The sequence below is a fragment of the Vulpes vulpes genome, chromosome 14 (assembly GCF_048418805.1).
Source record: "Vulpes vulpes isolate BD-2025 chromosome 14, VulVul3, whole genome shotgun sequence".
NCBI classification, from domain to species: Eukaryota; Metazoa; Chordata; class Mammalia; order Carnivora; family Canidae; genus Vulpes; species Vulpes vulpes.
Genome location: NC_132793.1, coordinates 11,547,624 through 11,572,522, shown reverse-complemented (window position 1 = coordinate 11,572,522; position 24,899 = coordinate 11,547,624). Strand labels below are relative to the sequence as shown.

Here is a 24,899-nt window from a genome sequence, read left to right as displayed (position 1 = left end):
AAGCCAGCTGCTTATTATTTATACACTGTGTTAATGCTACAAAATGATGGTGTATTTACAAATGTATGTGCAAATAAAAGACTTGGTTCTTTCAAAATCACCCCTTGGAAAAGTGGATGTTGCTTTGGGTTGTTACAAAATTCTCAAGTACTAGAAACTCTCTCGTTGGCTTTTTGGAATCACAAAGCAGTGTTTCAGGAAGACCCATCCACCCAATGTTTCTAAACTGGGCTGCATATTACAGGGCATTTGAAAGAGTGGGAAATATTGGCTAAACTTATATTAAAATATACATACATTTTAAGCATCTTAGTTACAGTTTCAAATAATATGCTCCATAAGCTTTTCTTTAACCTCTAGACCTTTCCAGGTGATATACTTCTTAATTTAAAGCAATGAGCCCAACTGTTCATCCAATACATTATCTTCCTGTGTTTCTGAACTTTGGGGAAACTGGAGAATCACCCAGGAGCTTTGAAACTGTGGATGCCCAGGTCCCACCACAGACTACTCTTGCAAGAATAGGGGTGGGGGTGGGGGGCTTGGGCATGTGGAGGGTTTCAGCAGGTGAGTGGAGGGTATAGGAAGTGTTGAAGCAACCCCAGCTGCTGCTCATTCTGGATGCTTATCAGGATTATCAGGATTAGCTATGATGAAATAGCTAAAGGAAACCGAGAAATTGAACACAGATTTGGAAATGACTGGCATTCTTTGAGGTCTGACAGCACAGCTATAAACCTTGAATATCACTGTCAACAAAGCTTGTAAGCATGACTTTAAAAAGCAACGCAGTATGAAGATAATCATCAGAATGAGGGAAAATATTTGCAAGACCTGATAAGGGTCTAATATCCAAAATATATAAAGAACTCTAATGATTCAACAACAACAAAGCCTACCCCACCTCTCAACTCCTCAGTTTTCACACCTGTAAACACACAAGGGGTCATACAGGAATTGAATGTGTTAACCTATAAAGCACAAAGAGCGATGCTGGGCATAGGCCTAATAAACACTAGTTATCTTATTAAAGCCAATGAATGTTAGCAAACTGTTAGTCCATGGAGAATATATTCATGTACTGTTTCTATAATCAGAAAAAAAAATAATTTGTGAAATAAAGGACACAGAGTTTGCAGCCAGGGAGACCCAGGTAGAAATCCTAGCTCTGCACCTTCCTAGAAAGATGATCTTGTGCAAATAATTTGGATCTCTGAGTCTCAGTTTCCCCATCTATAAAATGAAGGCAACCTAGCTCATTAGGAGGATATAAAAACACAGAACACACTTGGTACTGGAAGGGGCTTGGTAAGTTATGCTTGTTCTGCTCTTGCCATTATTATAAGACATTATCAGCCCCAGTGTAATGACTCAGTGCTGTCAGTCAGAACTGCCAGGACTGTGTAACTAGTAAATGGCACCGCAGTTTCAAATCCCAGCCCTCCCATGCTGTGTGGCCTTGGCTGAAGCCCTGTCTACTTCTGGGCCTCAGTCTCCCCATCTGTAAAACAAGGATCCCAGACTTGAATACCTCTCAAGTTTTTCTTCAGAAGCCCATCTGTTCCCTAGGAACCTGGGGGCACAGTCTAGGGAGGGACATATCTTTAAAGTCTTGTGTTTTCCCTTTAAGATGTATTAGGTTTTTTCATTAGACTCTGTAATTCTTTAACATAAGAATGACTTTCCACCCAAAACAATATTCAGAGAAAATATACCCCTCCCAAATAATCCAGTAAAACAAACGTTCCGGAATATTTAGCTTAGGGCTCTATTTAACTGCCCCCAATTCCCTTCTGTATGAGAAGTACCAGACTCAGTGACCTGAGGGTCCCCCAAAGGGTCAATATTCTTTTAAAATATATTTCCATCAGGCGCCCGGGTGGCTCAGCAGGTTAGCACCACCTTCAGTGTAGGGCCTGATCCTGGAGACACGGGATCGAGTCCCACATCAGGCTCCCTGCATGGAGCCTGCTTCTCCCTCTGCCTGTGTCTCTGCCTCTCTCTCTCTCTCTCTCTGTGTGTGTCTCATGAATAAATCAATAAAATATTTTTAAAAATTATGTTTCTATCTTTAATAGTGGAGGAGGAATAATGCACACACACACACAAAAAAAATAAGAAAGCAACTCTAAGAGTTCAAATGGGCATCTTCATCCCATCTCAGCCTCCTCAGAAGCAAAAATCTATACATGTTCCTACATTCTTAAAAAAAAAATAGAGATGTTAACTAAACTATTTTGGTGCTCATTTCACAATATATATAAGTCATTATGCTGTATCCCTTAAACTTATACTGTGTCATGTGTAGCCCAATAAAACTGGAAAAATTTAAAATAAAATACCCCACAATATACCACTCTTCTGCACCATTTTCATAAGACATTTCATCCTATAGCAGTTTATCCCGTTCCGCTTTATGGTTGCACAGTTTGCCTTTATGTGAATGCATAATTTATTCCATCAGTCCCTACTGGTGAACATTTAGGCTGTCTGCAGCACTTGCGGTTATGAATATCTTTGTGCATCGCTAGACACGTGCAAGCATTGCTGTAGGATAATTCCCAGTAGCGGAAGTTCAGGATCAAAGGAACCGGCATTTCTGTTTTTATGGGTTCTGATAAATCGCTCTTCCAAAGAGGCGGCACTCTCACAAGCCGAAAAAGGTCTGGGGGTGGCTTCCTACACCAGCCTCCAGCCAAAGATGAGAAACCTTCCCCGACACTGCCACCTGCTGCCCATACTGGGAAATGCAGCCTTCCTCTACCCAGCCCAGGGCCGCTCCCTGAATGACCCAGGGTCACTCCCTGAATGACCCAGGGTCCTCGGGAGGGTCTGTACGGAGGAAGGGGCCACAGAGAAACCACTCTTTCTTGAAGAAGCAAGTGGTGCTGGGATGTGTCAGGTGCCTTGTCAGGTGCTTTAAACACATGATTTTGCAATCAGACCAAGTTTTCATTTTGCTGGGCCTGCCACCTACCAACTGTGCATCCTTGACAAATGACTTCACCTCTCTGAGCCTGTTTCCTTACTTGCAAAACGGGTCTAATAATGCCAACCTTCTAGCCCTTGGTAGCAGGATTCAATAAGACAAGGACCTGTCTCTAAAAGAATTAAGAGGCAACTCAGAGAGGAAAAGCAAACAGCTGGTGAAACACCAAGAGCTGTTTTATCACAGTGGTCAGGGTACTGCCCATAAAGCCAGATGCCCTTTTTTTTTGCCCATCAGATTGGCAAGGTTTTAAAGGCTGATAACTGCTTGTTGACAAGGTTGTGGGGAAATGCAAATTAAAACAAGTTATCCGCCTCTGCCCATCAGATTGGCAAACAAACAGAAAGGCTGATAACATCTGGTGGGGAATGAGCAAACTCCCGCCCTTCAGGCAGGCGTATGAATTGCTCCATGGTTTTGGAAATGATGTGGAAGCCCCTAACAAGAATTTTAATGTGTATGCCCTTTGACGTCGCAAACCCACTTCCAGGAAACTGTCAGAGAAATAAAATCACCAGATGGTAGAAAAGATACAAGTACAATGAAATAGTATAATAGACACACACACACACACACACACACACACACACACACACACACACGAGGAAACAATTCTAGATATCCACTGGAGGGGGATGACTACCTAGAAGCTGGCAAGCAAGAGCTGCAAAGATATTTCAATTCTTCTGTGTATTGATTTTATATCTTTCTACTTTGCTAGAGTCTTTTTTGCTTGAGTTAGCTTTATCATGGGGGGGGGGGGGGGGGGCTGGGGTTTTCCCAGCATAGCAGCAGAACTTTGGCAAACAGGGAGAGTTTTACATCTTCTCGACCGATTCTTATCCCAGTAATTGATTTCTCTTATCTAATTGCATTGGCTAACACTGCTAGAAGACAATTGTACTGAGGAGAAGAATACACAGCTATAATGTTAGGTCAAAAAAATCAAGTTGCAGATAATAGACATAATCCTTTCTAAAGTACACACAGTGACACTCGAGATATGTATATTTGTCTCTATCTGTAAAACACAGTATTCCTACAAAACTGTGAAGGGATATATACCATCATGTTAACCCTGGTTTCCACAGGAAATTGGGCTTGGAAGAGTATTATTACTCTTACTGTCTATATCTTTGAATTGTTAACCACAAGAGTGTTTCTTTCTTTAAAAAAAAGATTTTATTTATTTGAGAGAGAGAGCACAAACAAGGAGAGGGGAGAGAGAGAAGCAGAGTCCCCAGTGAGCAGGGAGCCCGATGCAGGGCTCTACCCCAGGACTCTGGGATCATGACCTGAGCTGAAGGCAGACAGTTAACCACCTGAGCCACCCAGGTGTCCCAAGAATGTTTCTTAATTTAAACAATCTAATACGTTATAGTTTTTTAAAAATACGTAAATGAAATGGGTGACGAGTTGTTGAATGAAACCAAACTTAACCTAGTGTCTGGCTATAGAAAGTGCTCAACAGAAAAGGGTTTTTTTTCTCATTACCTCATTCATTCCTAAGAGTCACCCTGTAGGAAGATCCTATTGTTCTCCCCATTTTACAGATGAGATGGCTGAGGCACAGGGACACTAGATAGGATCCAGTAAACCACCTTCAGCCATCTGAGCTGAGTATGTCCTAATCACAGTCTGTCTCTAGCTGCCCCTCCAGAGAAAGGGCCTGGGGCAAAAAGAAGTAACTTGCCCAAAGTCTTCAGCCCAGAAGTCCCACAGTGGGACTTGAATCTAGGTTTTGCTGCAAGTGTCTGAATCCAGGACACACATTATTTCTCAAGCTTCCTGCAACATTTGTCATACATGGAATTTCCTGGCCTCCCTGGAGACTCGGATTCAACTAGACCAGGATGGGGCTTGGGGGCTTGTTTTTTGTTCTTTTTTTTTTTTTTTTTTTTTTGGTAAATATTTTATTTTATTCATGAGAGACATACACAGAGAGAGGCAGAGGCACAGGCAGAGGGAGAAGCAGGCTCCATGCAGGGAGCCCGATGTGGGACTCAATCCCGGGTCTCCAGGATCATGACCTGGGCCAAAGGCGGTGCTAAACCACTGAGCCAACCAGGCTGCCCGTGGGGGGCTTGTATCATTAACAAGGGTCCCAAAGGATTCTTCTCACTAGGGAAGTTTGAGACACAGTAGCCAGAAATCAGTGTGGCCCAATGGATCCCATGGCCCCATGCTCTGAATCCTGCAACAATCTCTTTACCAATACTGAGTCCCGCTCTGTAGCCACAAAAATAAATGGGGTGGGGATGCCTGGGTGGCTCAGCGGTTGAGTGTCTGCCTTCGGCTCAGAGCATGATCCCAGAGTCCAGGGATCGAGTCCCACATCAGGCTCCCCTTGGAGAGCCTGCTTCTCCCTCTGCCTGTGTCTCTGCCTCTCTCTCTGTCTCTCATGAGTAAATAAATAAAATCCTTAAAAAAAAATTTTTTTAAATGGGGTGGATTTTCACAAACCCAAGTGGATATACTCTAGATATGGGGTTCCATGAACATGCCAAGGGGCAGAACAATTCCTTCAGTGTGCAAGATCAATGTCATAAGAGCAGAGGGCTGGTAACTAAGAGAAAGGAGGACATGTGTGCCACAAAAGACACGGACAAGAACAGCCTAATTCACAATAGCTCCAAACTGGGAATGACGCAGACATCCATCAACCAGGGGACAGATAAACAAATTATGGTACATCACTCTAACAAAATGCTATGCCACAACAAAAACAGACTACTAATACATATGGCAACCTAGCCGAAGTTGACAGACAAGAAGCTGAGTGACAGAAGCCAGACACAGAAGGGCACACTCTGTATGATTCTATTTATGGGAAGTTGAAGAAAGGTAAACTAATCTGAGGTGAAAGGAATCTGTACAGTGACTCCCTCTGTCGGGTGGATATTGACTGGGAAAAGACCTGAACCATTTAGATTTACCTCTCAGCTATGCACTTAGGACCCGTGTGCTTTTCTGATAAAAATTATACCTCAGGAAAAAAATAATAATAAAAATCTTTAAAAATAGAAGAAAAATAACACACAATAAGGTCTGCAGGCCCTACTGCAGATGTGCCATACCCACCAGGAACCCCAGCTCTGGCCCGAGCCCTGCCCCTGACCAGTGACAGGGATCTCACTGCTTCCCAGGGCAAGAGAACATCCTCCATCCTAGGTTGTCTGTGATCCTTCAGCTGGAGTATGGGCTTCCCCTCTGAGTCCCTCTGTCTGCCTCACCACCCATTATGGCCCCCATGGTGCTTACCTGCTGACAGGGAGCCGCGTGCCAGTTTGGGGAGAAGCAGGTCCAGCTGGCGGAAGGTGTGGAAGACATCAGCTGAGTGGGCACGGTCCTGGGCCTGGCTCTCATGGGTACGTGGCAGAGCTTCCACTCCATACAGAGTCAGGTAGCCAGCTCTGCAGGTGGCAAACAGTGGGTCAGGGACTCCTTCTTGGATGCTCCTGGCGAAACTCTCCCGGAGCAGCTGAGGCAGGGCCTCAAGCCCTCACAGAGTGGCCCTTCTTGGATGGACACAGACAACAGGCCATAGAGGTAAGTAAACATATCAGCTGGTGCTCAGGGATGCACACAAACAAAGCTGGCTGGAATGCAGGGTGTGGGAGTGGGCATGGGAGGGATGAAAGGTAGGGAGGAGCTCAGAGTACAAAGAGCAGAGAGAAGGGGCTCAGGGCAAGATCCTGAGCCAGGAAGGAGACGCAGTGTTGAAGAGCTGCAAGGAGGCTGGTGAGGCCGGAACAGAGTGGCTGAGGGGACAGCAGGGCAAGATGAAGGCACCAATCAGGAAAAGAGGCTACTGCTCCTGGAGAGGGAGTCAGGGCAGGCTCCCTGGAGGAGGCAGGGTCTGAGCTGAGCAGGGAGAAGAGAAAAAGGAAGGGGTGCAGGCTGAGGGCATGACCTGGGCACAGGCTCAGAGCCGACGAGGCAAGCGTGGTCTGGTCAGAGAGCTGCCAGGTGTTGCTGGTCCAGGCACTGGAGCTGGAATGTGAGGGGACAGGACGGGAGCAGCCAGGGGGTTGGCAGGGCCAGTCACAGAGGGCACGGAAGGGGGCTGGGTGGCAATGTGGAGAAGGTGGGGCTGAGCCTGAAGGGCCCTGAGGGGTCTGAGCAGCAAGGACAGGGCCTGGCATCTTGGACAAAGGAGGACACACACGAGAAGAATGAGCCCTCCTACCCGCGTGCACACAAACGCACACACGCGATACCCACAGGAATGCTCTTAACGAAAATGTTTTCACCACCAGCCACTTGAAAATGCTCCAAAAGCCCAGCCCCTCTGGCCTCAGTCCTGGGAGAAAAACCACAGGCTTTCACTTTTTCCATGTGGTGGGAGGGACTGGACCTCAGCAGAGATACCAACAGAGCCCTGATCCGTCCCCCATCAGCTTCTCCTCGTTCCTGAATCTCCCAGGACTTTCCAGAGGAGGAGCAGGTGGAAGGGGCTGGGGGGGGGGCGGCGAGAGCCAAGAGAGGCCTGTCTAGTCCCACTCTGTCCCTCATCCGTGCAGGGCAGGCTCCTGGCACATCTTCAACCAATGTTCGATGGAGGGATAGATGGAGGGATAGATGGAGGGAGATGATGGAGGGAGATGATGGAGGGATAGATGGAGGGATAGGTGATGGAGGGATGGAGGGAGAGATGGGAGAGATGATGGAGGGAGAGGTGGAAGGAGAGATGACAGAAGGATAGATGGAGGAATAGATGATGGAGGGATAGACAATGGAGGGGTAGATGATGGAGGGGTAGACGATGGAGGGGTAGACGATGGAGGGGTAGGAGAGTGTATGGCCAGCTGGCTGGGAGAGAGGAAGGCTGGGCATATGGATTGATGGTTTGACTTGGGAGAAACTATAGGGTGCTCATTATTTTGAGCACAGTCACCCAGTCTCCTACTGTCTCATGTGTCCCTGCATCCTTCCCTCACCCAGCCTGGCTTCCACATCCCAGAGATGGAGAGCTCACGACCTGCTCACCTCACTGCATGGACACAGCAACCCTTCCTTTGAACAGCTGAACCTCCCAGGGTCATACCCATGCCTCCTCATCGTCCATGTCCCCCGCCCCTCCAGTCATGCCAGGCCCCGGGGGCCCGTTCTCCACACCAGGGACCCCAGGTTCCTTATGGCAGAGTTGTAAAGGTACAACTCATCCACTGGATTCAGTCCACCAACATGTTTTGTTTGGTCAATAAAGTTTTCCTATAAACAAACTGAATGACTGGGAAAACCACACAAACTCTGAACTCCCCCCCCCATCTCATCTTGGAAAAGGAGAGAATCTGGTCCCCCGCAAGCCTGCAGTCCCACCTGGCAATCCTGGGCAGCCGTGAGCCACAGTTGCCCCCTTATCTAGGAACCAGCCGCATCAGCTGGGCCTGTGCTCTCTGGTCCCATTGGCACCAGGGTTTTCCTTAAAGCAGAGAACCATTTCCTTGTATATATATTTCTATCAAAATAAGCAAAGAAAAATAAACCATAAAAAAAACCAATAAAACCCAACAAGGCCATGAGTTTCAGGCTGTGGCACCTGCATATCAAAGTGACATATCAAAGTAAAACAGGGCAGAAGACAGAATAAATCACACCAACACCACATGACCTATAGGTGGTGCTAGGAGCCAGGAAGAAAAATAAAGGTGGCACGGAGCTGGGTAAAGAGAGGGGGCTATCCTGTTAAATGGGGTGTCGGAAGAGGCCTCTCAGGGGGGTGCCTGGATGGCTCAGTAGCTTAAGCATCTGCCTTGGGCCCAGGTCATGATCCTGGGGTCCTGGGATTGAGCCCCACATAGGGTTCTCTGCTCAGTGGGGACCCTGCTTTCCCTCTGCCTGCAGCTCCCCCGCTTGTGCTCTCTAATAAATACATAAAATCTTAAAAAAAAAAAAAAAAAAAGGCTTCTCTAAGGAGGTATCACTTGACACGTGAATGAAGTGAGGCGAGAGCCACAAGGAAATGCAGGGAACAGCATTCTTGGGCAAGGGAACAGAATGTGTAAAGGCCTTGCGGGGAGTGTGCTAGGCTGGGGTAGATCATGCAGGATCCTGTAGCCAGGGTTAGAACTCTAAGTGACTCTGAGTGAGGCAGAGGTGCCACAAGACAGGTTGGAAGGCTTAAAGGGTGGCATCTTATGGTTTGTGGCCACACAAACCTGCACCTCCCATCATCCAACTCACTCATTCCCTTCCTATCTCAGGGGCTAGAAATGGCACTAAAAAGGCCCAAGTCCACCAGGCCAGGAAACAAGCTCCAGCCCAGGCCTCAGATCCTGAAGACACAGGGACCCATTTACAAGTGACACCCCTACCCTCACGCCGATGTACACACGCTGCTGTTACCATGGCTGTAAACTGACTCGGCTGCCACCACATCGTCCCCACTCCTTCCAATACCACAGCCTCCTCTCTGACTTCTTTCCTCACACAAGGACGTAGGGTGATTGGAACCAGAGAAATGGGAGATGCCCTACTGTGACCTTGCTGTGTGGTTTTAGCTGCTTCTCTCTGAACCTCAGTCTCCACCTCCCACAACGACAGGGTGGGCCAGGCCAGCATCACCCAGACAAATTACAGCCCTCGGTGGTGTTTGCACCAGGGTGACAGAAAAATGTGGACCACTTAACACATCAAGGGTCATGCTTGAAAGCGTAGGCTCTGTAGGGTGCCTGGGTGGCCCAGTCAGTTGGGCAACTGACTCTTGATTTCGGCTTAGGTCATGATCTCAGGATCGTGGGATCATGCCCAGCATCAGGCTTCATGCTGAGCATGGAGTCTCCTTGAGAATCTTTCTCTCCCTCTGACCCTCCCTCAGTTGGGTGCGCATGCTCTCTCTAATTGATCAATAAATAAAATCTTAAAAAAAATAGTGTAGACTCTACAGCCAGCCCCTCCATGACCCCAATGCTGGGCCTCTGGGCAAATGCCTTAAGCAATCCAAGCCTCAGTTTCTTATCTGTTAAATCGGGTTTATAAAGTTCTAGCCTCTCAGAGCTGTTGTGAGGGTGAAATGCGTTCACACACATTGAGCCTACACGTGAGCACATAGGTAGGGGTCATAAACGTACCTGTGTCCCCTCTGTCAGTGAATGCCCATTGTTTATTCTGATACTGTGTCTCTAATTTTTTTTTAAAGCAGTTGAAATGGGCTTTGGTTTCTGAAATGCTGGTTAATGGCACCACCAGAAATTGGTGGGGTGGGCTGTCCTGCCTGTTGTCTCCCGCCACCACTCCTGCCCCCATCAAATCCTCAGCAGGGCCTGTCAGCTCTCCCCTTTGTTGCCATCTCCCTGTCACCTCCGGGTCCAGGGCTCCTGTTCTCTCTCCCAGGCAACATCAACAGACTCCTAACAAGCCCATCGCCTCTCTGGTCACCACCCCCTGCCCAAGGCTAGTCTCCATCCACAGCCAAAGAATCTTTAGAACCCAAGTTCAATCAGGTCACACCTCCTATTCAAACCCCTAGTATCCCTCATCTCACTTAGAATAATTTCTAAAGCCTCTTATGGCCTTGAGGCTCCATGAGGCCTGGTTTACGCCAACTGCTCTGACCTCACCTTAACCCCACCACCTGGGCTGGCTGCGCTCAGCCACGCTGGCTCTCCAGCCACTCTGCACCTGCTGGCTCCTTTGCCTACAATCCCGGCACGGTGGGCATTTGTAGCCAGCCCCCAACTCTGAGGCCGGGGCCTTTCCAGTCTGGTGAAAAGAGCCCCCGAGGTGCTATCACCCCATCTGCTCATCTCTGCTGCCATACCTGTCACTCTCTGGCATACTCATCTTCACTTATTGGTTTATCATCTGTCTCTCTGACTGGTGTCAGCTCTGTGAATCCTGGGTCATTCTCTTTCCCCTGCTGTGTGCCTGGTGCCAAGGACCATGTCTGCCACCGCCGAAGGGAGACACATTGGGTAGTGCAGTTTTTAATCTAAGTTTACAAGATCTGATAAAAACTTAACATCCTGGGTTGGTCTCCCAATCATTTTGTTTTCCTGGTCTGTGAGGTCCAAGGTTTGGAAACCACAGCACAAGACGGTCCCTAAAACCTGGTTCTGTTCCTCCATCTCCGGACAGCCGGCAAGGCCCCCTCTTCCTAACTTATGCCTCCTTTCTAGCTCCTCGATTGAGCCAGGTGAACACCTGGGGTCCCAGATACAAAAGGTCATCTTGCAGACTTTGCTCTGAGTGCCCCACTCACAAAGCCCTCCTGGTTCCCGTGGCCACTCTCAATGGCTGACCCAGGTCCGGAGCACTGGAGACCACTCCAGGAGGTGGTGGTGGGGCCAATGGCTCACCTAAGCAGGCAGCTGTAGGAGAAATCCAGGAGACCTATCTCATGCCAGCCACTGCCGGCTTCTGTGGTGTCACCCAGCAGGACAGTGCGGAGGTTGGCATACATGGAGTCCGTGAGTGCCTGGAGGTCCTTGTGGAGGAGAGTCCTGGGGCACGAACAAAGCAACAGTACAGCTTCCAAAGGGGAACATGCACACAGGAGCCCCCCCATCCCCAAACCTCAGGGTCCCAGGGCTCTAATTCTTCATTGGTGATGGGGGCCTGTGGACAGTTGGCATAAACACGATGGTATTTGTATTACCATCATCAAAGACAAATACAGCTGCTCTTTATTGCACCAAGCACCAGGATCTCATTTCATCTTCTGACAACTGTAGGGATCACAGGTGTTATTATTATGGCACTCACTTTACAGACAGAGAAATTCAGGGCCAGAGAAGAACGTGACTTTCCCAAGGTCACACAGCCGGTAAGTGATACAGCTGGGATTGAAACCCTGGTCTGGGGGCTGGGGACACCTGTGTGGCTCAGTTGTCAAGCATCTGCCTTTGGCTCAGGTCATGATCCCGGGGTCCTGGAATTGAGTCCTGCATTAGGTTCCCCGCAGGGAGCCTGCTTCTCCCTCTGGCTTTGTCTCTGCCTCTCTGCCTCTCTCATGAATAAATAAAATCTTGAAAAGAAAAGAAACGAAATCCTGGTCTGCCCAACTCCAGAGTCTGAACTCCCAACCATGACAGTCTGTTCCTCCTCGGGACACACAGCTCAGATAAGGAACTCACATATTTCTGGAAGAGGGAGAACTAGCAGGCTCTTTCTCCTTGAGATCCAAAGTTAGGGACACCTGTTTGGATAAAGCATCCCCCGACCAAGGACTGCTAAGATGTGACCCTGAGTGAATGTGACATGAGGAATAGAGTTGTCTGGGCTGGTAGCCTGGCCTCATCGTGTGTGTCTAGGAGCCTGAGGGGAGAAGTGGTCCAGGCACTGTGTGCAGGTGATGCAGGAAGCCCATCCATACTGCGCCTCCACAATACAGAGGCAACGCTGAGCCATGACTGAGCATGTGATTAGAAGCCAACAAAGGTGGGATCTTGTATCTGAGGTCAAGGCCCCTTTGTAGCAGGTGCAGGGAATCTAGAGCAGAAAACACTCTGCGGCAGCAAGTGCAGTGTCGCCCAACAGAGCAGAACCCATATTCAACAGCGGCACCTGGTGGCAGCACCGAGAACAGTGCTAATGGGCCGATCCAGCTCTCTGTCACCACCTGCTGTTTAGGAACAGGACAGACCCCTGTAGATTGAGAAAGCCCCTGGGTTCTTGCGTAAATCCAGAGGGAAAAGCCTCCAGAAGCGTTCCATGAACTCCCAGGAGATATAAGCATTTGGGTGTTCAAGTTGAAACGTTGTTGGAGAAACACAGACACAGCCCATGTGAGATAATGTGTAAAAGGGCTTATCTCAGCGCCTGGCACGTCGTTAAATGCTCAACAAATGGGAGCTGACATAGCGACTGACCCTGATCCAGCTTCCACTCCAAGCACTAGCCCTCGACAGAGACAGCAGTCCTTAATGCCCATGTGGGACCCATGCCCAGAAGACACTGTGCTAGCTTACGAGAAATTCCCAGGAACTCTTTGGGCAGGTGCTGGTGGAAAGTGGATGCAGTGCACTAAGGATTCTTATTGCTAAATGGGACCCGATGGTCTCCCTAGAATGCCAGAGACTTGGACTTAGAAATACTCCTAGCAGCCATCCTGCAAAGCCAAGGTCAGTCTGGCCTCTTATCAATGTTCACCTCATATTCTGACCTCTCCTCAGCTTTAGCAGCCCTACAAAACCCAGTCTTCTAGATGCTCTTCCTACTCCAGGAGGCCACCCTTCCTGGAGACAGAATACTAATTATTACCATCAGGCTGCGTGAACTCCAGGAGTAGACCTAGAGTCTTACTTCTTCAGGACGTCAGCTGGAGGAGACTGGGCTGTGGAGTCTGCAGACCTGGGTTCAAATCCCAGCTGTGATTTGAACTAGTGGTGGCCCATCGGTAAGTCACTTCACTTCCCTGAGTCTGTTTCCCCAACAGTAACCTAAGGACAAAAGTACCTACCTCATGAGGCAATTGCACAGATAGCGAAGTGTTCCTATCAAATACCCGGCATATTGGGACACCTGGGTGGCTCAGCGGTTAAGTGTCTGCCTTTGGCCCAGGGCGTGATCCCGGAGTGCTGGGATCGAGTCCCACATCAGGCTCCCTGCATGGAGCCTGCTTCTCCCTCTGCCTGTGTCTCTAGCGCTCTCTCTCTCTCTCTCTCTTTCTCTCATGAATAAATAAATAAAATCTTAAAAAAAAAATACCCGGCATATGGTAGGTGTCTTCAAATAGTGATGGGCATCATTCTGCACCCCCTGAATCTAGACGGTGACTAGTGCATAGTAGGTGCAGATGTAACAAATGCAGAGTGAATGTGCTCACACATCCTATTGTTCATATAGTTATTCCTTGTGTTTCAGGACCTACATCACTTCCTCACTGTGTGACCTAGGGCAAGTCACTGCTCTTCTCTGGGTCCCAGTGTTCTCATCCATAAAGTGGGGCTGTGAGTTATTTACCTTCCAGCATTATTGTGAGAACTAATGAGATCATAGAATATGGACTCAAAAATATTAATCACTCCATCCACCTCCCTTCCTTTTACATATGAGGAAACAGAGGCTCAGAGAGGGGAATGGACTTGCCCAAAGTCACACAGCAAGGGAGGGGTGGAGCTCGGATTTGAATCCAGGTCTGGGTGACCCAAACCCTGGTCTCCTCCTCCTGGAATCAGATCTGTCTCCCAAAAGGAATGAAAATGAGAAGAGCCTTCCCTCAGCCCCATTCTTTCAGGCAGTTTCTTGTTTTGTTTTTGTTTGTCTTCTCGAAACAAAATGCCTTTACTGGACGTCTATGGTGGAGACAAGCTCTGGCCACACAACACCTGGGCTATGCGGGCCCCTTCCCAGCCCACATGCAGGCACCATCTGTAGCCACTCACGGTTTCATCTTGGCCTTTTCATCACTGGGGCTATAATGTGGAAGCTGCACATCAAAAATCCTCTCCATGAGGAAGACAGCATAGGCATGGAAGTCCAGCTTGGAGTGAGGCTCCCACACCACTGCATCATAGGAATGCGGGTCCAGGAGGACAGTGACGTACCTGCCACCCACCAGCACCTGTGGGAAAGGATGGAGGGAAGAGATACTGTGAATGACAGCAGCTCTCAGTGGCCAGAGCCACAGGCACAGGCCCTGCCAGACATTTAGAGGACAGTCGTCTCTCCCCAACCCCTTACGACCACCCTGTGAAGCAGGGACCATGACCATTTACAGATGAAAACTGAGGCTTAGAGAAGGCACATAATATGCCCGAGATCACGCCACTGAGACAGCAGAGCAGGGACTGGCATTCACTTCTCTGCCCCCAAGGTTGTGTTCTTTACCACCTCACTCTTGGGCACCTCCCATTATTATCTTGGTTATTGCCATATCTCTGGTACCCAGGAAGGAGTCTGTCCACAGAAGGCAGCAGATGGATGCTGGTGCATCATGGGTGGGCCAAGTGGAGAGATGGATGGATGGATGAATGGTGCTGTTGGGTAAATGCTAGTGGACGTACCAGCAGTACCCACTTCTCTGGGAGGCTGAGCTCTGAATATAACCTGCTGCCCAAGAAGGGAAAGACAAAGCACTGGAGAACTGTAATCCTAATCCTCTAATTCACAAAGGAAAGGCATCTTCCATCAAATGCCTGGGGGGAGGAGGGTGGTCACACAATCCTAACCATGCCTTGGTCCTGTTTCCAACATGTGATCTGAGAGTCATGTTAATTAAACTCTCACAAAATGCAGGAGATCAGGTCATGATCTCAGGGTTGTGAGATCAAGCCCCGCATTGGCTCCATGCTGGGTATGGAGCCTGATAAGATTCTCTCTCTCCCTTTCCCTCTGCCCCACACACCCCCCTCTAAAATAAATAAATAAATAAATAGATACATCTTTAAATTACAAGCCAATATCCAAGAAAAAATGCTGCTAGACGGATTGTTAGATGGATGGGTAAATGCAAGGATATCATCAGTGAAGGTATGTTGGATGGAAAGATGAATGGATGAGCAGCTAAAGGTTAGTTGGAAATTAAAAGTATGGAGGAATGTTAGGTACATGATGGTAGGATGTTAAGTGGATACTGGGTAAAAGGATTGAAGGATGAACGTTGGATGAGTGGAACTTGAAGAATACATGGAAGGTGGCTGAAGGTGGTGGTTGTCTGGATGTTGAAGAGATGGATAGATGGATTAATGGATACACACACAAATAGATGCATGCAGAGTAGACTGTATGGATACTGAATGGATAGATAGCTGGACGTTAGGTGCATAGTGGCAGATGGATGGAAAGATGGGTAGATAAATGGAAGTTGGTAGAAATAGAACATATGGGGACACCTGGGTGGCTCAGTCAGTCAAGTGCCTGACTCTTGATCTTGGCTCAAGTCTTGGTCTCACAGTCGTGAATCTGAGCCCCTCACTGAGCTCCAAGCTGGGCATGGAGCCTACTTTAAAAAAAGATATCAGGGCACCTGGGTGGCTCAGACAGTTAAGTGGCTGCCTTCGGTTCAGGTCATGATTTTGGGATCCTGGGATAGAGTCCTGCATGGAACTCCCTACTCAGCAGGGAGTTTGCTTCTCCCTCTCGCTCTTCCTTGGTACTCTCCCTCTCTCTCTCAAATAAATAAATAAAATATTTTCAAAAAAAGATATTGAACATATGGATAAAAACTGGATGGATGTTAGGTACATGAATGGAAGGATGCTGGATAAATGTGAGTAGACAGATGAAAGGTTGGATGATGGACAAATGGATGGATAGACAGATGTTGGATAGGTATACAGAAAGATCAGTGGAGAGATAGGGGTTTGATGGAAGTGGAATATATGAATGAATATTCAGTGGATATTAGGATGAAAGGATGCTTAGAAATCGGGTAGACTGGGCAGCCCGGGTGGCTCAGCAGTTTAGTGCCGCCTTCAGCCTAGGGCCTGATCCTGGAGACCTGAGATCGAGTCCCACGTTGGGCTCCCTGCATGGAGCCTGCTTCTCCCTCTGCCTGTGTCCCTGTGTCTCTGCCTCTCTGTCTTTCTCTCTCTCTGTCTCTCATGAATAAATAAATAAACTCTAAAAAAACTTAAAAGAAATTGGGTAGATAGGCAGAAGGATAAATGTTGGATGGATTGATGGATGGATGGATATTGGGTAGATGGAAGTTGAATGGATAGAGGTTAGTTGGATGGACATACAAGAACCGGACAGACATTGAATGACTCAATGTTGGGAAGATGCTAAAGGGATAATGAAGGGATGAATGTTAGTTAAGCGTTGGCTGAACCGATGGATGGACAAATGGGCAGAAAGTTGGTAGGACCACTGGACAGGTTGGTTAGTGTATAGAAGGAGATAGGAGGAATCAGTGAAGCCAGGTATAACCGGCCCAGCTGCTCATCGTTTTCCCTCCCTAGAGGCACAGAAGGCACTTACAGTAAAGATATCACCATGCTTCTTCTTCATCCTTGTGAGGAAGCTGGCAGCATCTTTTCCAAACTCCAAGGCATGGCCCAACCAGGGGATACTGCCCAGGTCCAGGGGAGGCTCGCCAGGTCGCCTGCAGAAACCACAGTTATCACCACTTGATTAAGTAGGGGAAAAGAAAAAGAGTATAGGGCATGGGGTGTGATTTTAAGTAGAGAGGGCATTGCAGGCTTCCCCGAAATATTTGAGAAAGACCTAAAGGTGGTGAGGGAAGGAGCCACATAGATATCTGGAAGAAGAGCCTTCCAGGCAGAAGGAACAAGTGCAAAGGCCCCAGGGCTGGATCATGCCTGCTGTGTTCCAAGAACAGTAAGGAGGCCAGTGTGGCTGGAGGGAGCAAGGAGAAACAGCAAAACCTGAAGCCAGACTGGTAACAGGTGCCAGATCATGCGGGGCCTCAGAGGCAGCTGTGAGGACTTTGGCCTTTCCCCTGAGGGAGGTGGGATCCACGGAAGAGTTTCAAGTAGCACAGGGACATGATTTGACTTAGGTTTTTTCTTTTGGCTGCTGAGTAGAGGTTGGATTACAGGGGGCCAAGAGCAGAAGCTGGGCAACCAGCAGACATTGGTACATGTTAGGGAGTCCAGGTGACGTGGACACTTTCCGGTGGGTGGGAGAGCTTTCTAGAAGGCCATAGTACAAGGACACAGAGTTCTCTGCCTGAGCCAGCCTGGACAGGGCTTTGATCATCTCATGCTCCCTGTCATGCCCACAGAGAAAGGATGAGACTGGAGAGCACGGCTGAGTGGCAGGAGATAGTGGGAGGACTGGCCGCATTACCGACCTCTGGGGGAGGGACGTTAGCTAGGGAGAGCTCCAACACCATCAGAAATGGGCCTCACAACAGCGCAAGGCCGGTGCTCATGGTAGACCTCTTGGCAGTCCTTAAACCCTGACTAGGAGCAGTGTTCTCATCCTAGAATTATCAGAACCACAGGGATGCAGAGAGCTCCCTATCTGCTCAATGAGTGAGTCATCCCATCTCTGCTCACGGTGGAGTTATTCACTCGCTCGCCGAATATTAACTAGGAAGCAGGCACTGCTCTGCGTGCTGGAGACACAGCCGTGAACGGGACAGGCAAGGCGCCCGACTTCAAGGATCATGCCTGCCGTGATACCACTTCGCACCAAGATGGCCATCATCTAAAAAAAAAACCAAGGAAAGTATCCACTGGCAAGGATGTGGAGAAACGGGGCTCCTCCTGTATTTTTAGTGAGAACGTAAAAATGGGGCAGTTGTTTTGGAAACTAGCCTGGCAGTTCCTTGAAAGGTTAAACAGAGTTACTCTACGACCCAGCCATACACCCCGAAGCTCTGGAAGCATAAGCTCATATATAAACCTGTACCTATTGTTCATGGTGGCATCATGCACAGCAGCCAAAACACGGAGCCAACCCAAATGTCGGTCGACTGACTAACGGGTAGACAAGATAGGGTATGTGCATACCATGGAACATTATTCAGCCATAAGGAGGAAAGAAATAATGATTCATACCACAGTGGAGAAACTTCAAAACCATCACGCTCAGTGAAAGGAGCCAGACACAAAAGGTCACATACTGGATTATCTATTTCTACAGAATGTCCAGAAAAGTCATCTCCATAGAGAAAGAAAATAGATTAGTGGTTGCCAGGGGTTGGGGGGAGGGGAGATGCAGAGTGATCGCTAATGGGGTAATGGGGATGGGATTTCTCTGGGGGATGATGAAAAATATCCTAGAGTTGGGCAGTGGTGATGGTGGTGCAGCTCTGTGAAAATTCTAAAACCCACTGGGCTATATACTTTAAAAGGGTGGATGTTATAGTATGCAAATTATACATCAGTAAAGAAAGAAGAAAGAAGGGTGATATGACACAGTGACAGGGGCTGGTTTAGAGACGGGGTGAGGGAAGCCCCCCCCCGCCCAAGCACCAGGTGAGCAAAGATCCACAGGATGAGAAGGGAGTGCTATGGAAGAGAGAGAAAAGGATTTCAGGCAGTGGGAACAGCAAGTGCAAGGGCCCTGGGGTGTCAGCATGCCTGTGAGGCTTTCAAGACAGCAGGAGCTGGTGTAGCTAGAGTGGAGAGTGTGGGGGTGAGAGGCAGGACATGACCTGTGGCCAGGGTCAGGCTTCCATGCAGAGTGCCATGGGAGCCTCTGGAGGGTCGGAAGTGGGAGCTGGGAAGCGATGCAGTTATGCATTTAAAAAGTCACAACAGAGACTACTGTGATCATCCAGGAGAGCAACAATGGAAGCGGAGGTGAGGCGAGCATCTGACTCCCCCACTTCCAGGACAGGGGGCTTTTTCCCAAGACACCTTTGGAGGTATGGGCAGGGTGAGAGCTTCCTCTCCTAGCTTTTTGTCCAGGCTGTTGCCAGAGCTCACCAGTGAGCCAGGTGTTATTTCTGGCAGCTTCCACCATTCCCCAGAAAAGTCCCAAGGAGGCTCAAACAAAGGCAGGAAGCTGGGAGCCCAGGCGTCTGACCACATCGACCCCTGATGTGGTCGCTGGCTCTTGGAGGCTGGGCCCTGAATCTAGCTCAGGCCCAGGCCACATTCCAAGGTGACTCAGCCATCAGCCTGCAGGGATGAAGCAGGCTCTATTTTGGGGTCTGCGGTCTCTAGCCTCACCCATTGACACTCTCACTCTTTTGAGGCACTGCCAGACCCTGGGGGGGAGGGGGAAGGGCTGGACCTTCTCATCCCCAGCTCCTGCCCACACAAGCCTTTCCTGTTTCAGACACCAGGACACCTTTTCTGATCCTCCCCTGGAGCTTTAATTCCCAACATGTAGGTTCCTCCCCAAAGTGCCCACTCCTCACTCTCAGACTCCATGGCCAACTTCACCACTTATCCCATCTCTCTTCCACTCAACACTGCAAATTGGGAGAGAGAGTTAAGGATGGGTATCACCCACCTTGTACCCTAAAATATCACCCCTACACCAGGCAGAAGTTCCACAAATGTAGGCACTCGTTGACTCCAACACTTACAACAGTGTGCAGCATAGAGTAGGCACTTAATAAATGTATCAAACGACTGATTCATGTATACAGTTGGTGTTCAAGGAGAAGCACCTGTCCCCCAGAGTTGCTGAGGGGGTTAAGGGACTCTGGATTGCCCAGAGCAGAGGCTGCATCATTTAGCTGTGCAGTATTATTGGCGGACTGCCTCTCTATCCAGTAGTTTCAGCTCAGTTCAGGGCCTTGGGCTCTGGGAGGATTTAATGGGGACAGGCAAGGGCCAGTTTCAGCAACCTGAGCTTCCATTCAAAGTGCCTGACCCATTCCTTCCCAGGGCTCACCCACAAGCGGCCCCCATTAACACTCTTCGGTTCCGTACCCCCTTGCCTGCCACTGTGAAGGAAAAGCATGTGACCATTTGGCTCTAGTTTTTGTTTTCCTGTTTTTGTAACTGACATCAAAGATTCAGGGAATTCTCAACACAATAAAGAACAGTTAACGGCAGGATAGCGAGAGGACAGAGGTACGTGGGAGAGGCAACAAGGAGCGGTGGTGACTGTGGCCAGGCTTAGATAGGACTCTTCTACTGAGTCCCAGGCAGGTGCTGCCACATTGTCCTATTTTTCATGAGAAGCTGGAAATGTGGGGATCCCTGGGTGGCGCAGCAGTTTGGCGCCTGCCTTTGGCCCAGGGCGCGATCCTGGAGACCCGGGATCGAATCCCACATCAGGCTCCCGGTGCATGGAGCCTGCTTCTCCCTCTGCCTGTGTCTCTGCCTCTCTCTCTTTCTCTCTGTATGACTATCATAAATAAAAAAAAAAAAAAGAAGCTGGAAATGTGGAGTTTTGTGTGTGGAACCCCCCAACCTCGCCACGAGTTTTCTCCTTCTGGCACTGTGTGCCACACAGCAGCCCTGCCTGCGCTGAATGTGGCCATGGACCACCACTGGGTGGCCTCTGGTTAGTGCACATTGGAAAGGGATAGAGCTATTTATACCTAGAAATTTCGTATCCTTCAAGGGCCCAGATCAGCCCCTGAGCCACCAGGAACCCTCACCGGATGCCATGGTGGCCTCTGGCACCCTGGAAAAGGGGCCTCCCACCCTGGAGACCTCCTCCAATGCTCTTTAGAGCAGACACACAAGCCAAGAGGAAGAGATGCACACTGCCTGGCGGAGTGGCTAGGGCACGGGACACCAGCTGCGTGAGCCATCTCAGGGAACAGATGGAGAAACCAAGGCCTGAAAGAAAAGTGGGAAGAATGTTTCTGACACCCACATGCAGGTCATTAGCCCCGTGGGCAGAGATGTCACACTTCCTAATTCCAGCTCACAACCTCTCCCAGGAGAAGACAGAATTACCAAGCTGGGTTTAAAAATCTTTGCCATAATTGCAGAAATTTGGACTGGAGACTAGATATTAAGAACATGAAAATCCTTAGGCAGAGTAATAGAATTGGGGTTGTTTTTGACATGCATTCTGAAATATTTCATGGAGAGAGATTATAACATCTGTAATTTTTTTTGTAAAAATATTAACTGTCAGATCAAGGAGATGGGTACATGAGGGTTCTCATACTATCATATTTCTGCAGAGTTGAAATTTTTCATAATTACAAATTTTAACTTAAAAAAAAAAAGCTAGAGGTAAAGACAGCCGCCGAATGACTGAAGTAGTTCTTTTTCTTTTACTATGAAAAGCATGCATTTTGGAACTGGCTACATATGGAATATATTTTCTGTGTGGCCCTAACGAGGTCACCAGGCCCTTGTAGGCTTCAGCTATAAAATGGGGTGATGAACAGGACCTCGGGGTCAGTGAGCAGAAGGGAAGGTGTGAGGCCTTGCTTGTTTGACTCCGACTGGCTCACTGTCTACACAGCATCAGCCTCATCCACCTCTCTTCCAACACTTGATTACGTGTCCTTCCCTAAAAACTTCGTTACCACATCTTACTATCTTAACATCATGTGATTCTAAGACTTTTGAGTGTTCAGATTACAAATAAAATGTATGGGAAGCATGGAAATTCATTTTTCTTGATAATTAAAAATCCTTATAGCCCAGATCTATAATCCAGGCAGACGCTGGACAAGCTGCTTAGCCTCCCTGAGCCGGTTTCCTCCTCTGTAAAAGAAAAGTAACAAGAGTGCTCCCTGGTAAACTGGGAGGAGAAAATGAGATTGGGGCCTGAATTGGGGTCCCTATGGGATCTTCCCAGGGTCCACCCAGCTGCCTATAAGCTGTCAATGACATTTTACCCACATTTCTCCCCAGTACCCATTTCTTGACCCTCCTAACCCACCGGGTATAAAAATCAACAACTCACCCTCAAAGATAAATTTTCTCTCTGGATTATAGCAAGAATTAGCTAAAATAATGTTTAACTAGCATTTTTTTCTAACCCAGCAATTCCACTCTCTACTATTGCCATCATCATCCCCATTTTATTTTTATTTTTGCATCATTCCCATCTTAAAGATTAGGAAACTAAGGCAGGGAGCAGCTGCTTAACTTGTTCTGACTACGAGAGGCTGATAATTTCCATATGCTGAGCATTGGTTAATCTGCACAGACCAGCGTTGGGTTCTAGTTTTGATGAACCTACCACGATAACATAACGTGTTAACAGTGGTGGAAACTGGATAAAGGGTATTTGGGAACTCTTTGTACAACCTCTGCAACTTTTCTGTAAATATAAAACCAACCTGAGATTTTTTTTAAAAAAAGTGTACTTTTAAAAAAAATCTGGAAAGTTCCCCCACCAGCCCCGTTCGTTGTCAGGCAGCCCTATGAGATAGCCTTGATCAACAAGAAAAGTCTAGAATTGTCGGAAGGGAAGGGCTTCAGTCTTATCTATAACAGAACAAATATCTAAGTCACATGTATTCAGCTATTTTCCATGAGCAATTCAAATTAATTTTTAGAATTAAAAAAAAAAAGATCTGCTGCCATCTCTGATTTGAAGTGTATGAGATTTACATTTTCTAAATAGGAGAGCAGGTCAATTTTTGGGACCAGGAAGCTAAGTCTGGCCCCGGCTCCACCCTGCCCAGGATGTAGGGTGTCGGGGAGGGGAGACCCCTTTCTGGATCCGAGCAGACGGAGCGCCGAGCCTACTAAGCTCCCTGGTCCAGGTCGGGGGATCCCACGGGAAGTGGCTCCAGAGCCAGTAAGGGGGCATCCCTCAGGCCTCTGCCCTCCCCGGCCTCGACTCGCGCATCTGTGCAATGGGGCGAGGAGCGGGGAACAGGGATCGGGGAGCGGGGAGCGGGGAGCCGGGAGCGAGGCGCCCCCCGGGAGCCGACGGAGGCTGGAGGTTGGCGGGAGCAGCGCGGGATCCAGGCCGGGGCTGCAGCGCGGGAGGCGGCTTCTCGCCCGGGGCGCCCCGCGCCGGCCCGCGCCCCCACGCCCCGCCCGGAGCCCCGGGGTCTCTCCCGGGTCAGCCCCGCAGCTGCGGCCGAGCGCTGCGCACCCGGAGCCCTCGGCCGGCTCCTCCCGCGGCGGCGGGCCGGGCCCTCCCGGGGTGGGGAGGGGGGCAGGCGCGGGGCCCCGTGGCCCGAGGGCGCCCCGGGGGTGGGGGTGTCGGGGTGGGGGGACACTCACCGCGTGCGCCGGCGGCTCAGCAGCAGCAGCAGCAGCAGCGCGGCCAGGAGCCCGAGGAGCAGCGCCCAGGTCATGGCCGGGCGGCGGCGGCGGCGGCTCGGGGCGCCCAGGTGCCTCTCCGCGCTCGCTCCCTGCCTCGCTCCCTCCCTCCCGCCCTCCTCCCTGCCCGCGGGCCGGTGGCGGCGGGGGGCGGGTCCGCGGCGGCGCCGGGGTCCCGGGGGGGCGGGGCGCTCTCGGGGAGCCCCTCCCCCGCTCGGCCGCGCGGCCCCCTCCGGGGCCAGGAAGGGGGGTGGAAACTGCGGGGAAGCGGGGAGGGGGAGGGGCGGAGGAGAGAGGCGGGGGACCCGGGGCTGAGGCCGGGGGCGGGGGTACGCGGGGGCGCCGGTGACGTGGGCCGAGGCGGGAACGCGGTGAGCGCGGCGGGCGAGCCCACGAGCTGCCTACGGTCCCCGCCCCCAGCCCGAGTCCTCCCGGCGGGTCGCGCCACGTGGGGCCGCCCGGGTCCCGAGCCCCTCAGTAACCGTAGTGAACGGGGCTGCAGGAGCCGCTCCCGGCCCCGCCCTTTGTCACCGCGCCCTCCGCCGCTGGGAGAGACGCGGTGCCGAGCATCCAGACCTGTCCCGGGGTGCAGAGCAGGGGTGCCGAGCATCCAGACCTGTCCCGCCCGGGGTGCAGAGCAAGGGTGCCGAGCATCCAGACCTGTCCCGGGGTGCAGAGCAGGGGTGCCGAGCATCCAGACCTGTCCCGGGGTGCAGAGCAGGGGTGCCGAGCATCCAGACCTGTCCCGGGGTGCAGAGCAGGGGTGCCGAGCATCCAGACCTGTCCCGCCCGGGGTGCAGAGCAGGGGTGCCGAACATCCAGACCTGTCCCGCCCGGGGTGCAGAGCAGGGGTGCCGAGCATCCAGACCTGTCCCGCCCGGGGTGCAGAGCAGGGGTGCCGAACATCCAGACCTGTCCCGCCCGGGGTGCAGAGCAGGGGTGCCGAGCATCCAGACCTGTCCCGCCCGGGGTGCAGAGCAGGGGTGCCGAGCATCCAGACCTGTCCCGCCCGGGGTGCAGAGTAGGGGTGTAGAGCATCCAGACCTGTCCCGGAGCACAGCGGGGGCTCGGGACCGGTGGCCCCTGCCACTGCTACCTGGCGCTCGGGTGCCAGCCTCCAGGTCTCGCGACTCCGCAAGAGTGAGCACCCCTGGGTGCTAGGAGGATCGCAGACTGCCCCCACCTGCTCCTCCACCCACTCACACCCTCTCTGAGGCCAGCTCCTTATCTGGGAACAGACAGGTCAGAGGCATTGTGAGAAAGCAAGGAGAGCTTGTCAGTGAAAAGAAGTTGCAAAGGGCTGTACTGTGTTTGGCACAGGTGAGTGTGGTGAGTCAGTGGGTGGAGGTCTGATTCTAACTCCCTGTTTCTTACTGATGGGTGCCTTTTATCTTTTTTTTTTT

The 24,899-nt window shown here is 50.3% G+C and overlaps 1 protein-coding gene across 1 annotated transcript in view; it reads right to left on the bottom strand.

Annotated features, from left to right (window-relative positions):
* The window catches only part of PTGIS (prostaglandin I2 synthase), a 40,297-nt gene extending 16,638 nt beyond the window's left edge, over positions 1 to 23,659 (bottom strand). The window contains exons 1-5 of the mRNA XM_072735587.1: positions 23,458 to 23,659; positions 16,856 to 16,979; positions 14,317 to 14,495; positions 11,290 to 11,433; positions 6,251 to 6,402 (exon numbers count right to left, since the gene is read on the bottom strand). Of these exons, the coding sequence (XP_072591688.1) occupies positions 6,251 to 6,402; positions 11,290 to 11,433; positions 14,317 to 14,495; positions 16,856 to 16,979; positions 23,458 to 23,531 (673 nt within the window). The 5' untranslated portion in view covers positions 23,532 to 23,659. The remainder of the gene's footprint in view (positions 1 to 6,250; positions 6,403 to 11,289; positions 11,434 to 14,316; positions 14,496 to 16,855; positions 16,980 to 23,457) is intronic.
* Positions 23,660 to 24,899: the final 1,240 nt, after the last annotated feature.